At 41.5% G+C, this 16,252-nt stretch overlaps 1 protein-coding gene across 2 annotated transcripts in view; it reads left to right on the forward strand.

The window, feature by feature from the left end:
* carmil3 (capping protein regulator and myosin 1 linker 3) overlaps positions 1-6,056 on the forward strand; it is a 114,934-nt gene extending 108,878 nt beyond the window's left edge. Inside the window, exons 36-40 of one of the 2 annotated variants that reach the window (XM_085389472.1) lie at positions 1,233-1,339; positions 3,045-3,252; positions 3,574-3,645; positions 3,970-4,089; positions 5,318-6,056. In XM_085389472.1, the coding sequence (XP_085245598.1) occupies positions 1,233-1,339; positions 3,045-3,252; positions 3,574-3,645; positions 3,970-4,089; positions 5,318-5,358 (548 nt within the window). In that variant the 3' untranslated portion in view covers positions 5,359-6,056. Of the gene's footprint in view, positions 1-1,232; positions 1,340-3,044; positions 3,253-3,573; positions 3,646-3,969; positions 5,285-5,317 lie in introns of those variants that run through there. The other variant, XM_085389471.1, reaches the window with a different exon arrangement.
* Positions 6,057-16,252: the final 10,196 nt, after the last annotated feature.

Genomic DNA, 16,252 nt, shown 5'->3' on the forward strand with positions numbered 1-16,252 from the left:
ATAATATTGTAAAATGTCCCTATTGGATGAATAAGTATCCAACATGATAATAATCACATGGTATGAATATGATGATAAAATAATAAATGATGAAGACTCAGGTGTGACTCTTATTAGAATGACTGATAATAATGATAATTCTAAAAATAGACTCACTGTACACTGTACACGTGGCATGTGGTTGACCGTGATATATTTTTAGATCACTGTCTTGTTGGATAAAAGTTCAAAGGGAAAACAATCAGAAGATGCCATGTTTTTAAAGAAGAAAAAAAGCAGAAAACTCACAAAAGCTGCAAAAACCGTGTAGACGAGTATGTCAAAGTGTGTTTAATGAGAGATGCAGTACGAGAGCAGACGATGACATGATTGGCTATAGCTATAGAGGCCTTTTGTGGCGAAAGAGCCATTGTTAAGTCTCAAGTCTAGACTTCTTAATGAGTAAAACCTCCGAGTATTGTAGACTGCAGTCTGACTCAAAGGGAATTAAGAGATCACTGTAACAGAAGTGGTCATGGCATAAAATCAATGTTAAAGCCAGCAGTTTGGCGTTAAAACGGAGAAAGGGTGCAGGGATGTGCATCTTTATCGTCCGATTGAAATCCTTAATGCAAGCTGTGGACAGCAGCACATATAAATAGTTGTCTCTTAAAAGCTGGAGCAAGCTCTTAACACAGAAATGGAAAAGCAATCCAGGTTGGTTGGTTTTAATTTGCACAGTTTGTGCTTTCAGCCCCTTCAGCCAAAGGCTCCCATTCCCAGGTTCGTGTGAAATGTGTGCTGCTTGCCAATATTCCAGCTTCAGGTCTTATTCTGCTTTTCTTATCTTACGTCATGTATAGTGTATATGTACTGTTATAGTGGGGTATGCTCATATTAGACAAGTTTCAGATAATGAGTTTAGTCTATGAATAAATAAACACCGTGAGCCAAAAACCTCTTCAGGCTTCAGAAAGACGGGCTGTCTTTTTTTTTCTTTGTAGGTTACTTATTGCTCTGTGTGACATCAAAGAATGGATGTAGTTGTTTCAGGAGAACTAGCAGCAGCACCACCCACATTAGTGAGGGGCAGCCAATCAGAAGGAAACTGGCCTAAAGTCAGAGTGAAAAGAGGAAGTGGATGAACTGAAGACAGCTAAGAATAACTTTGACCTGTGAATCGTGCAAGGCTACTATAGAAATCCCGAAATAAATTGAGCTTTGTTTGTGTCGGCTGCTTTTTGTTTTCCCAGAAGAAGCAGGAAGGCTGGAGGCAGAGGGAGACCAGAGTGAAAGAAAGCGCGAGGAGAAACAGAGAGGGCGAGGGCCAGAGGGAGAGCGTCCTCTCATTCCCAATAAGGTAACTACAGTGGGGCAAAAAAGTATTTAGTCAGCCACCGATTGTGCAAGTTCCCCCACCTAAAATGATGACAGAGGTCAGTAATTTGCACCAGAGGTACACTTCAACTGTGAGAGACAGAATGTGAAAAAAAAATCCATGAATCCACATGGTAGGATTTGTAAAGAATTTATTCGTAAATCAGGGTGGAAAATAAGTATTTGGTCAATAACAAAAATACAACTCAATACTTTGTAACATAACCTTTGTTGGCAATAACAGAGGTCAAACGTTTACTATAGGTCTTTACCAGGTTTGCACACACAGTAGCTGGTATTTTGGCCCATTCCTCCATGCAGATCTTCTCGAGAGCAGTGATGTTTTGGGGCTGTCGCCGAGCAACACGGACTTTCAACTCCCGCCACAGATTTTCTATGGGGTTGAGGTCTGGAGACTGGCTAGGCCACTCCAGGACTTTCAAATGCTTCTTACGGAGCCACTCCTTTGTTGCCCGGGCGGTGTGTTTTGGATCATTGTCATGTTGGAAGACCCAGCCTCGTTTCATCTTCAAAGTTCTCACTGATGGAAGGAGGTTTTGGCTCAAAATCTCACGATACATGGCCCCATTCATTCTGTCCTTAACACGGATCAGTCGTCCTGTCCCCTTGGCAGAAAAACAGCCCCATAGCATGATGTTTCCACCCCCATGCTTCACAGTAGGTATGGTGTTCTTGGGATGCAACTCAGTATTCTTCTTCCTCCAAACACGACGAGTTGAGTTTATACCAAAAAGTTCTACTTTGGTTTCATCTGACCACATGACATTCTCCCAATCCTCTGCTGTATCATCCATGTGCTCTCTGGCAAACTTCAGACGGGCCTGGACATGCACTGGCTTCAGCAGCGGAACACGTCTGGCACTGCGGGATTTGATTCCCTGCCGTTGTAGTGTGTTACTGATGGTGACCTTTGTTACTTTGGTCCCAGCTCTCTGCAGGTCATTCACCAGGTCCCCCCGTGTGGTTCTGGGATCTTTGCTCACCGTTCTCATGATCATTTTGACCCCACGGGATGAGATCTTGCGTGGAGCCCCAGATCGAGGGAGATTATCAGTGGTCTTGTATGTCTTCCATTTTCTGATGATTGCTCCCACAGTTGATTTTTTCACACCAAGCTGCTTGCCTATTGTAGATTCACTCTTCCCAGTCTGGTGCAGGTCTACAATACTTTTCCTGGTGTCCTTCGAAAGATCTTTGGTCTTGGCCATGGCGGAGTTTGGAGTCTGACTGTTTGCGGCTGTGGACAGGTGTCTTTTATACAGATGATGAGTTCAAACAGGTGCCATTCATACAGGTAACGAGTGGGGGACAGAAAAGCTTCTTACAGAAGACGTTACAGGTCTGTGAGAGCCAGAGATTTTCCTTGTTTGAGGTGACCAAATACTTATTTTCCACCCTGATTTACGAATAAATTCTTTACAAATCCTACCATGTGGATTCATGGATTTTTTTTTCACATTCTGTCTCTCACAGTTGAAGTGTACCTCTGGTGCAAATTACTGACCTCTGTCATCATTTTAAGTGGGGGAACTTGCACAATCGGTGGCTGACTAAATACTTTTTTGCCCCACTGTATATGCTGTATGCGCTGTACGTACTATAAGAGAAAGCACATCTTGTTGTCATATTTTTCTGTTGCATAGTCAAATTTTGTGCTCCTCCATCAGCCCAGCTTGGATGTTTCTAGAGACAAGACCTCTCCAGATAAGGCCAAGACCTCCCCCGTCACCCCAGCAGAAGAACAAATCAATGATCAGAGGTGTTTACCTCCTGGTCAACCCATCGCTGAAGGTGAGGGAAGCACCGAGAGGATGAGCCCACCGGCGTCTGTCAAGCCTGGGATGGAAGCAGCAGATCCTGCTGTAATCAGTCACGGTAACCATGTCATTTTATATCTATGCACAGTCATAGCAGTCCAAAATGTCTCCTCTTTGTTTTTTCTTCTTTTTTAAAAATAAAGTAATAAACCTGGAACTTTAACATCACCATCACGAACGTTCTAGATCTTTACGTTCCATGCATGGCCGTCTTCTTTTGCTTTTCAGTCACAGGAACCGTAAACACCCCCAAAAGTAAAAGGCCAGATCTCTAGCAGGCAGTGTGTTCTTAATGATGTGGATAGAAAGGGCAGATTGGCATAATAAGATGCAAATAATTGCTGTGATCTTCCCAATTAACAATAACCAACAAACACAGATGAGGAGGGAGGCCATAATGGATTTCCAGCAGCATCACATCAGACCAGGAAGTCCAGCTCGTTTGACATAGGTACTGTGTGTCTGGTGCTGTGTTTGTTTCTGCAGCCCCGCTGTTGTGCATGCATTTTGTAGTACTGCGCACTAGTACGTAAAGATACAAATGCACGTCTTGGTTTTTTTTTTTTTGTTGTTGTTCATAATTCATAACAATGGCGCAACGCCTTTGTTATTTTTTATCAAACAAACTCAGCGTGACTCTCCTATTTGATGTGCTTCCAACCCTGTTGAGCGTGCTGGCTGCGCATCAACTTGTTGCTTTATCCTGCATCCTTTATTCTGAGTTCCTGTACCCCACTATGTGTGTGTGTGTCTGTCTCATGCCATTTATTCCCAGGCATGGAACGGGATGTGCCCTACGATCTGGAGAGGTCTTCAGATCGCAGATTCCTTGTGAAAAAACCCTATTTCCCTCAGTGCAGAAACAGGTCTCTGGACTACCCTGCTGGGACCGGGTGTATGTATCCGTCTCTCTTTCCTGCAGATATGTGCGGTATGACAAGCAGCATGAAGTGCATGCGTGTTGAGATTTTTGCACAATGTATTTTTTTTCTTTTGCTCCCCATCTTGTTTTTATAACAATAAAATCTTTCATTCATATTCCAAAATCTTCAGTAATTTGTTTTTAGCATTTGCGGAAGCCTAAACGTGTACACGCTTAACAGAGATGAGTCATACCCTACATATTGAATGCAAGCCTCCTTTGCCTCAATTGGATTGCCAAAGAAAGAGATCATAAAACATAATTTAAAGATGGAATTTGGCTGTTTTCCAGATATGTCTCATTGCAGCTGGCAGCCGGATCTGACACTGCTTGGGATTAGTGTGCTGTTAGATGAGACCTTCTCCCTTTTTCAAACGAGGACCTTTTATCTCCCCTCCTTTAATTGGAGCAGATTCTTTCCTTGATATCATGTTCCATTATTGTGCTAATTGGCAGTACGGTTTAGCTGATTCATCATCTCTTCCTGCTTTGAGCAGATTGACGCCGAATGTGAAAACCCCGGGGCAGTGGAATTCAGCTCTAATGACATTCCAAAAACTACTGCCAATTATCCCAGTAATACAGAACTATATATCAGCAAGTTGCTGCAGGGGACTCAATTATCATCACTGTGAGAATGATAAAAGGCTCCACGTGTCACAAGCATAAAAGCCGGTCATAAAGAGCGTGCGGGATCCTCTGTGACCTGTCGGGATGAGTTTAGGTGTATTGGAAGTTTAAGCGCCGCATTGTCACGTTTGTGTTTCTTGTCCACACCGAGAGGTTCTTTTTGCATGCGGCAGATAATATCTGAGCCTAGCTCCAGGTTTTTTTAAGCTCAAAGCTTTTTTTTGTCTCCACCCACTCATGCAAGCTTAAAAAGTTACGTTTGAAATATCACCTTCTAAAACTAATGCAGAAGACGGCCATCTGTTTCCATAGAAGTGCAGCTTTCAGTTTTATTTTATTTTTTGGCCACTTGGGGGCAGCAGAAACAAGCTGTGAACCACTGACTGTTGAAGAGTCATTGCTGTGAACACAACACTGACATTTTATCGCCCTACATATTTCCGGATTGAGCTAAGCAGCAACATTAGCATTCATTCAGAGTGGTGTTCCAGTCTAACTGTGGAATTAAGTGTAATGTAGCTGTCTAGCATTTTTTTTATTCCCACCACTCACAGTACATTTGCTTCTGTAGGTTATGAAAGCCCCCAGCTTGGTAACAGAGATGCATTATGACATTACCTGTGGACCAGGAGACGTTTGCTGGGAAGAAAGGACTTGGACGCGGAGGACTGGAGAGAGACAAGCTTTTAAAACTGTGGACTCGGCTGACAAAGATTCAACAGGATGTCTTTTTTTTAAAAATATATTTTTATTTTTAATCCCTGCAAACATTTGTTGCTGAAAATGCATGTACTGTATGCCGGTTTTGACTGCTTGCACTCGCTATTTTACTCTCAGGCATAAACAAAGCTCTACTTTTCATACAAACACAGTGGATCAGTGTGTCTCCAGTATGCTCACAAACAGCTGTTTTATGCATTTGTGCAAAAATCATTTAATATTGAAAGCGTGTCTTTTCATGCCCTATCTGTATTTAACTGACAATCTGTGACTTCTGAAAGTGAGTTTTGTAGTGTATTTATTCTAATTGGATGTATATACTGAATATATAACTGCACTAACCATTGTGGTAACTCTGCCAGTTAACAATCATGATTTTATTTGTGATAACATATCATTTGATAACCGTGTTTGTAAGTATGCTTTTGATGTATGCTGCCGGTGATGACTGAGAAACGTGTTACCATGCACTCCTGTCTCTCCAAGAGTATTTAAACTAGACAGTAGATCATTTTAATCAGATTTTGCGGGCCTGAAAATGAGTATTTTTTCTAAAAATGCTTCTATGAATCCGAATAAATAAAAGTGACTTTCCAGAAGGAAGTGGACTGCTGAAAGTTACTTTCACAATACATTACGCTAAATGTAAATATGTGTCAGAGTGGCATCCTAAAACGGGAACAGTTTAGCTGTTGTCACCATTTAGGCTGTGTTGTTGCTGAAGTAACACAGTGCTGTGCTTGTGTTGAGCCACCCGTCATTTCTTTATATTTTGCTGGGAAAATGGGAAATGGGTGATTTATCAAAGCAAACATCCACAGAAATGCATCAGGAAAAAACAGAGGCTGTCATTTCTAATGAGCTTGAAAGTTACTATTTGTTACCGACTTTATTCTTTAACACAGCCTGAACTCTCTCAGGCAGATTTCTTGTAATTTCTTTAAGTAGTCTTCAGGAATAGTTCTCCAGCTTCTTGAAGGACATTCAAAGCTCATCTTTAGATGCTCCTACCTTATCTTCTGTTCTCTGTTAATACGACACCACACTGCTTCAGTAATGTTGATGTCCGGGCTCTGAGGAGGCCAATCCATGACAGATAGTGTTTTTCTATCCAGGTATGCTTTTATTGGATTGGCAGATGGTATTGTGTGGTGGACCATAATCTGATGATACATTTCTACATTTATAATTCCATCAATTTTGACAAGATCTGCAACACCACTGGCTGAAATGCAGCCCTAAACCATGACTGAGCCTACACCCTGTTTTACAAATGGCAGCTCACTGTTGGAGCTCTCTTCTGACATTCTTCAGATTCATCTCTCCATAAGAACTGTTGCCACAAATTATCCACAGTTCTTGTATGATTTGCCATAACTCTTTTTCTCCCAGTTATCTTTGCTGAGGTTTAGAAAACAGCAGATGTAGTCAAGATGATCCCTCATTGCTTCACTAATGTTGAGGTGCGGGCTCTGGGGAGGCCAATCCATGATTCAATCAGGTACATTTTTACTGCAGTGGTAATACGTTTAGGATCATTGTCGTACTGAAAAACAAAGATGTTGCCAGTCAGATGTTATTTCATGGTGAATCAAAATCTAATGGTTCTTTTGTTGTTTACAATTTCATCAAATTCTCAACACAGATGAAATGCAGCACTGAACCTAACAGAACCTCCACTGTGTCTTTATACAGATTTCGAATTTTGTATTCATCACTCTGCAAGACCTGTTGTCACCGATTTTCTGTCCAGTTCTTGTGTAATTTTAAATTTTAAGAACAGCTCCTTCACAGCCACTCTTCCACTACGAGCATTTCTGATGAGACTTCAGCGAACAGCAGATCAGGTCCTGCTTGAGGTCTTTGCTGAATGTTTTTCTATTTCTTAAGAACATGACACCATTCATCTGCTGTCAACTTTTTTTTGATGGATACAAAAGTGGCATCAGTCCTCTCTTCTAACTCTCTGCAATGAAGAAAAAGTGCATATCTACCAAACTATCTGACCATTGGAAATCTGATATCTTTACTATTAAAACCGAGTGCTTTAAACTGAGACACTTTCACACTCTGGTTTTAACTATCGTTGTCGCTTGTGAGTGCTCCAGTTTTGTAGAGAGCCACATTAGTGGTGCCAAACTCTGCTTTTGTAAAATATGTGAAAATTATGACGCAAAATTTTATATCTCTATGCATTTTCAGTGCTTTGTCTAATAATAGGCTCAGAATCAGGAGTGGCATGAAGGATGCTTTATGATATTTATCATCTATGCTCACAGTACAAAGCTGACTCCAGATGCCCTTTTAGCATTACTGCTTCTCAGCACCAGATGGCAGCAGAGACTGAGCACATCTGCGGCTTCTGAGTGCCAGTGACAAGTCGCTGCCAACTCGTGATGCACTGTCATTACCATAATCATGGATCCTAGCAGCATCCAGTTACTGTAATGAATGCAGAATATGCACGATCATATAGTTATGACGCTGATGGTTGCTGATGAGATCGTTTGGAGCTCTGGAGGAGACTTGCCACAGAGCAAGATCAGCATTTAATTGACACTATTAACATGCTCTATTAAATGCTCCCATCTCTGGCATGTAAATCGCAGATTAGACCTCAGACTCTCTCTCTCTCTCTGTGAGCCGAGGCTTAGACGGTTCGTCAGCGTTTATTCCAGACAATGACGAGACGCCTGTTTATCTTGTGACAGTGAGAAGCTTTTAATTCCCTCCATGCAGTCACCTGATCTCCCACACTGCCAGGACAGATCACAGCCAGGGGTGTTCACATTCACGGGGTCACCAGATAAGCTCAGCTAATTCTCTCGCCGGCTTCCCTTCCAGACACAGTCCCACGCACCATATGCCTAGCTGAATGTTTTATCACTGTATATTGTGTTCACAAACCCAGTGTTACATTAACAAAACGGTGTGATTTTCTTAGGGCACTCCAGGTCATTCATCATCATCATTTGAATATCAGCTGGTGTGAGGGTTGTGCTCTTTTATCTGCGTGTTTTTAACCTTTACCGTTTCTGTGTCTTCGGTGACTGTGGAGAAGTGCGTGTCTCAAGTGTTAGGCACCAGCAGATGGGTCAGCAGCGGGCCATTTGATTCACCGCATCAACAGTGGAAGCCCCGCAATGAGTGTACGCATATGAGCCAGTGTGCTACCGACAGAGCAAAACAAAAACAGGTGTGTAAGAAGAGACTTTGGGCTTGGTGGGCTTATGTGTAAAGTAATATAAAACGTGGCAAAAAAATAAGTATTTCAGCTTAGTGTCAAGGCCCATATGTTGCCTTTGGAGTGGGATACTTTCTACGTAAATATAGAGCATTATGCTGATTTTCTCCTCACAAACTCTAAGCCCTTGTTTATCTCCTTGCAGCCAGGCGGTGCTTTAAATTTGTATTGCTAATGACAGAAAATGTAAATTAAGCATCCTGTTCTTTATAGACCCCAGCACCATCCATATTTAGTTCCCTGAGTTAGTTGTGGACATTCGAATAAAACAACCGAGACTGTTAGTGTGATGCTCGGTGAGGATAACTTGAACTCACTTAGAACTCACCAAGTCTGCAAAATTGAGCCTTTCTTTGAAGATTAACATGCCATCATGCCACGGGGTCTGTGGTCATTGCATGCATATGCAGTCTCACCAACCATCACTGAGCCCCCTGCCTCAGCAGCACAACACTGTGTGGAAGAAGTAGCATTTTAATAAAAATGCTAACTAGAGGAGTTCAGCCAAAGGTTAAAAGACCCAAAAGTTTCCTCAGCAGGCTTAGAAATATGGCAGAATAAGCATTGGCGACAGCAAGGGATCTCTGGCCTCTAGGTGCAACAGGATGATCTGGCAGTCCCTAAAGACAAGAGATGACAAGGCTTGGGATCAAGGGGAGTACCCTAATCCAGGAAGAACAAAGGAGAAGGACAGTGTGCAGCCAATGCCACAACTAGGAATATGGATAAAGATGGTGAAAACTGCAGCACAAGATCTGATGTAACACCTGCCAGCCAGAACTTCCTCTGAGTTTAAGATATCCACGATGTCTTACCAGCCCCAACAAACGTCTCCATCTGAGGGAAGACAGTAACTCCTTTCTGTCATCTGCACCTTTGGAGATTATCCCCGAAAAATTAATTCAACAGCTTCCTGAAGTCAAATGTAATACCAGTGTTGACATGAACAAGTCGTAAGGTTGTTGCTTGAAATGTTGCTGTAAGCCAGAATCCATTTTCTTGTTGGAATAAAACCCGATCAAGCTGACAACCAAAGCCATCCAGCACATCCACATATGCACACTGGCAGTTAAAAATAGACCTTTCGAGATAATTGAGATTTCCTGACCATGTGACATCAACAATTTGCTGGCCTGTCACGATCATTTGTTTTGATTCCACTAAGCAGGTGATCATGTTAAAGCTCACAGAGGCGTGGGCAGAGCTTGTGTGGAGGATGCTAATCAAAGAAAGTGCCAGGGATACTATATCTTTGAGGCTGTGAACTAAAGTGGGATATAGAGGAAAACTCTAATATGAGCGAACAGCTCAATGAGATTGCTCTGGGTCAAAATGCCTGACTCACGGGGGTGCTGCTCAGATGAAAGTTGAAGTCTGATTATCCTGAGTTGGGTCACTTGGGTGTTGGGATATGGAAAAACCTGAAATTCAGGTGACAGGAACACCAATGATGATGCATACCAGCTCAACTAAGAGTTGAATTTTGCACTTTTTCTTGCAGCAGTGGATGCTGAAATCTGAAAGTGAGTAGAGCAGGCTGCTGCTTGAACTGGAGAAGAGAAAGATGGGACTCGAGAATTAAATATTTTTCAATGTTTGCCAGGTGCAGTGCAGTCCAGCGGACAAAACAACAGCTGACATCTCAGATGACACTATCACAGTCCAGGGCTGGTCAGGGTTTTCTCTCTCCCGCTCTCTCCCTTTCCAATCCACTCCTTTTTCTCTAAAGTATAGTTTTGGTTGCCCCTCCTTGAGCTCCCCCTGCCAGCAGAATCAGCCTTTTTACTGTTCTTTGGCTGACATACCTGTTTGTGTTACCTCTCTCTATACAAGGACAAGCTCAAGTCTGCACTCCTCGTCAGGTTGTTGTTATATAATAACCTGACACATCACGGTAAATGGGAATCAGACTCTCTGATGCACTTTGAAGCTCCCAGGGAGATTTTCTTGCTAATGTTGCCTTCGCTACGCCTCTTAGAAAACCACCTTGTCCTTGATCAGCTGAAGCTTCTTTCCCAGAAGGATTACTCACCTGGAATCATGAGCCTGCCAGACACACACCTGAGTATCTCCCAGCTCCAAACTCTCTCTCTGTTGATCTTTGTGCCTAAAATAAAACTATTGAGAAGTGAACACTGTGGTCTGGGTCTCGCTTCAGTATCCTTCAAGGCTAAACTAATTGGCTATGGCTGATATAACTTCTGGAGCTTTTGACCATATTTCAAATATATCATAACTACACTGGCTCATTGACTTTAATCATTTTTAAAGTCTCAATGAGATCATTTTGTCTGAAACTAGAACTGTGCTAATTTATAAAGTTTATTTATTTAAATATCTGCCAAAAGTTTGCAGTGGCACACTTTTCACAATTCCTAAAATGTCAAAAGTATGTAAAACATAAGAACTGAAACTATAAACTATAAACACTATAAATTATACACTATGTAGTGTCGTAGTGACACTACAGTTTAGTGGCAATAGACAGTTTCCAGAAAGCAAAAAATTCCTGGTTCAGTCCTAAGAGATGTACAAATTTCTTTGGAGTCGTGTCAGGATGTCATCTCATGTGGAAAATCTGCCAAATCAAACACTTGGAACTTCCCACTATTGCAACCCCTTGTGAATAAGGGAGCAGCTGAAAGCAGCACGTTTTCAGAAGGTTAAAAAAGTAAGTGTGCCCAAACTTTATCTGGTCCCGTATTTCTGTACATTACTATGGAGTCTGTCACAAAGCCTACAATGACTGATTCAAGACTTGGCAGACAAGATTCTGGCAAAACAATCAAAATCAGACTTTGTCCAAAGCAGTGATGGAAGATCTGCTCAGGTCCTTTCCATAAGTACAATAATCACCACAGGCACATTACAAGACCTGCCATGAATATGCTGGCCTTGTAATGTGACCAAAAATGCTGCTTAAGTTAAAAGAATTTATCTGATCACGAGCAGGACTGTTAACTGTTCTGTTGCTAAACATTATCGCTTTTCTATTTTTCAATTAAATTTTTTATCTAATATACATTTTTCATTATACACAATAATGAAACACCAGCTAACAGCAGCTAACGATTTCACCAACAGTAGCTATCAGTAGCAAAAAAAAAAGCCGCACTTATTGAGAAAACAGTTCAGGATGTCCTCAACAAGTGTCAGCATCACTCTCATCAGACAGAAGACAGCTTCCCCGACTTACCAAGGGTATATCAGGGTAGTTTTACAGCTTCCTGTGAAACTTTGTGCAGTGGACATCCGGCATATTGACAACTGAGGAAAGCAGCATACTGACAGTCTAAACTTACCACGGATGAATGCAAGACAGGGTTGTTTGTCCCACAGTTGCCACCCTAGCTATGATTGTGCACTTGAAATGTAAGAAAAACACATTCAGCTGACTGCTTTCCGCCATCTACTGCCATCTAGTGGTGAGATTTTATACACTCTATCTTTACACCAGTATTCAACTTAAACTGGTTTCCAGTTATTCCAAACTAGGAAATAGTCTTTGGGACAAGGAACTCTTTAGACAGAGAGCTGGTTGAGACCTAAATTGTAGCTGTAAAAAAAAAAAAAAACATGACTAAACATCATTTTGATCCTAACTACAAGTAATTTAAATAGTAAATCTATTCTGTCTGCTATAATTTTCCTGTATCGTTTCAGCAGTTTAGATACAGGCAACATGGCAACATACCTTTTGTACTAAAAGGAAGCGATGCCTGTGATATCACCGCTACAGCCAAATTTACATCAGATTCCTTAAGGTTTTCTTAAGATTTGATACTTTAAAAATACTTTAATAGTTAATGATCAGCACTCAATTTAACTTAGTATTCTGTGTTAAACTATAACTATAAACTGATTCACTGTTATGTTTTTGCATTTCATTGCTGAAGACATCAACACTCACTCACTCGTTCATTCAGAAATAGTCTGTAGCTTGTTTGTACTAGCCTTCGTTCTGTTGTGTTTTTTTTTTCATATTTCCAAAACTTTATAAGAAACAGTATAATAAGAACATTTATGATAAAAGCAAACAAAGTGTAAAATGAGGTAAAACGAGTTGAGGTTTCAATCTGACTATACTGAAAATCAGCTGCAAACCCTGCTGCTTCTGCAGTTCCTCAGGTTAAAACCTTTATTCTTCCTTACAAAGAATAAACATGACGCAACTGAGCGCCACACACTTAACAGATTCCTCTGGCTCCATCCTGAACTCGAAATGACTCAAACATCTCCCACCGACGCAGCTGTCGCTGTGTTTTTCCTCTCAGGTTCATAAAAGGCTTCTATTCACGTTGCCTCCATCTTTACGATCTGAGGAGGCGTGCTTGACACTTTCAACACTTTCTTGGTGGAGGCAGTCATTCATACTCCCTCCCTTCTTCTTAATGCCTGCGTCTGCCTTGCTCTCAGTGCTCTCTTCCTCCCACCTGCTCCCTCGCTCTATACCTGTTTGTTTTCCCTTAAAGCATAATAATACCCACCGCCAGCAATTAGCGGAGATTAAAGCTGTGTGTGCGTGCTTCAGTGTGCTTGCACTTGCGGGGGTGTTTGTACCCTCTTCTGTTTCACTGTGTGTGTGTCTGCGTGTGAGAGAGCAAAGTGATAGTGAGGTCAGAGCTGAAGGAGATGAGGCGGTGTTACCTTTAGTGGGAGTGAGATATTTTGTAGACAACAAATACATGTAGCTAGAGGCAGCGTGGCCGGCTGAGGTCACCAAGCCAAGGGAGGAAGAGAATTCTGACACTGAAGGCCGCAGAGTGAAGATGGACTGCACAGCCACATTCAAATAACAAACCATATGGGATTTTTATGTGTGCTGCTTTAGTTTGCAGATGTCAGTCTCCTTGTTTTGTTAATCTGTATCTTTGAATTGCTCTAACCCCTCCACCAGTCAAGCATTGGAATATGCAGGCACTTCATACAAGCTATAAAGTCAATTTATTTGTGACTTTAAATTTGAATTAAAACAGGTGTCAAACCATGTTCTCACAGGTGAAAGCCCAGTTCTGTTAAAGACCAGTTTCATTAGTTTTCATATTACCTGACAGATGATCAGGTCTGAATGGCCCCAGAATCAGCTAAAGTCACAGGCTGATTTATTTATTTATTTTAAAGTCTGAAAATAGACCAAGGGGGTGGTGCCGAGACCTGGTATCCTCTCAGACCACTTCAATATCAACATAGTATAAACTTCCACCGAGGCTGAAACTCCCTGCACAGCATTTATGAAATGAGTCACTGGATTTAGGAAGGACATCCAGATTAGTCTCAGACATGTTGTTTTTTTTTTTTGAGATATTACCACAAAATCTCCCATTTTTCTTGTTTCAATTTATTATGCTTTTTTGAAAAACATGATGCAAAATGTTCATTCTTGTCCTATGGGTGAACCCAGGCAAGGATACCTGTAGAAGTTGATCACTTCTTACCTGGAACAGTGAGAAAAACATTATTTGCAGCGGAAAATTTCATTCATTCATCATAACAAATGATATAAAACTGATCAGTTGGTTGCTCAACATAGAAATTAACTGTTTGTGTGATTTAATTCCAGTGTAAAGTCTATAGCAGTGCCTTACGATGTGGAAGAAAAGAAGCTAGCTTCCATAATATATTAGGCCTGTGGATAATGCACTGTGATATAAAGCAATCTGCTCGTAAAAGCTATGTTTACTATCACATTTAATTGAATGAGTGACAATCCAATTACAAAGAAAACGTCATTGGGCACCATTAAAATGACATAGTGGTGTTTTGCTGCAACCTTCCGACACTGATTTTTCAGCTAGTGGAGCATCAGTAGAGCTCAGCGCTGATGCTGGACATGATTGGCTTTCCAGTCACTCCCAAATGTGCCAGATGGTGTTGATGTCAGGCTTGTGCAACACAGACAGTCCCTAAACTGTGGAGAGCACAGTAGTATTTACAACCTCGCTGCAGGAAGAAGCACCAGAAGACTTTTCTAACTGCCATTAAAACTGTCTTAAACATTGAACAGAATTGATTCTGCTTGTTTGAAAGTTTCCTTTTTTCCAGCTTGTACACTTTTACCTGAAAAAATGACAAGAGTCTCCTTTAAGCTCAAGTTGTGTGTTTGTATTTGTGTATGCGTGTGTCTGTGTGTGCATAGCCAATGGGCAACGTGGGAAGTTAGAAAGACGAGTGGATAGAGGAGTAACACAGGTGCGTGCCTGCTCGTTCTCCTCTTCATACTGCACATCAGCTGATGGTAAGGGAAGGGCTTTTTCCCGGGAGCAGGTCACTGTTCACAGTAAGCGAGTCGCACACATGTACCATCCTTTTTGTATTTCCCTTTGGCTCTGCCCTGCATTTCATTCCTCTGGATTTCCTTTTAAACTCCAACTTCAATCCACACCTGGGTCTGTTTGCACTAAATTCTTGGCTTCTATTTTTCCTCCACTTGGGATTCGACTTTGTTGTGTCACTCTGAAGTATTTCCATTTCAGTTCATCCTCTTGTGACTCGTGAAGAATGCATGTAAGTCTGGATGTCCCTGTTCTCTACCCTCCACAAATGCTGCTCTAACCATACATCAAAGTATTTGATGTGTAAGCGCAATAGAACAGTTCTAGATCAGTAATGGATCAAATATGGTGCTAGTGAAGACTTCCAAAGACGAGCATGGTTAGGTTCATTGGCGACTGTAAACTGACTGTATGTGAATGTGAGTCCTGCAACAGACCGATGACTTCTCCGGGGTATACCCTGCCTCTGGCCCTATGACAGCTCATGGCCAGAGGCTTTCTTTTGGAAACAGAATACAATTATGCTTTAACACTGCTTTTAGCTTCCTGTCTAATGTTACTGTTATTTTGACGAAGGTATTGATAGAAGGTAATAGCTTTGTAGTTTAGTCGCTACTGAAACTGAATAGCTATAGCTAATTATTTGCGAATCCTCTGTCCATGTCATTTAAAACCTTCTACTGAGTGAATTTCTTCACGTGTACCAGCTGCCTCACCCAGAGCTAAAACAGCCTCAGAGATGCTGAGTGAGGAAGAGGCAGTGTTGGACTTGGACATCTTCAAAGAAAGGCTGGAAGGCTGCCTACAACTTTCAACCCAGCTCATTTCAGGTGGTTTTATGGAATGAAAAGGAAGCCAGATCATTCCACATATAGTTCAAGTGATCAAAAGGCAATCAGCTCAAATGTACATTTGCAGCAAGTTTTGCTTTCCTATAAAATCCAGCCTTACGTGAGCCTGAAATGATTGATTTTCATGCTACAGTTTTAATTAAATTTATCCTGCCACTGAAGAGTTAAAGTGGTTGAACCGAAAATAGCCGGGAGCCAGTCACAACTTCTACATCAGTAAATCAGCTCAACTTGAGGTCAGTGTGTCTAAAATTAAACGCAATTAGTTTAGCCCTGTGCTGTGCATTTCATGTCTCTTCACTTCCCATCACGTTTCTGTTCTTCTCCTCATCTGTCATGTTACATCTTTCCTTCTTATCCCCTTTACTCTATTTCGGCTCGTCATTCCTCATCCGGTTGCTGTTGAACTAATAAAACTG

The sequence above is a fragment of the Rhamphochromis longiceps genome, linkage group LG18 (genome assembly GCF_057381845.1).
Source record: "Rhamphochromis longiceps isolate RC_006_pf linkage group LG18, R_longiceps_female_GT1.1, whole genome shotgun sequence".
Taxonomy (NCBI): Eukaryota; Metazoa; Chordata; class Actinopteri; order Cichliformes; family Cichlidae; genus Rhamphochromis; species Rhamphochromis longiceps.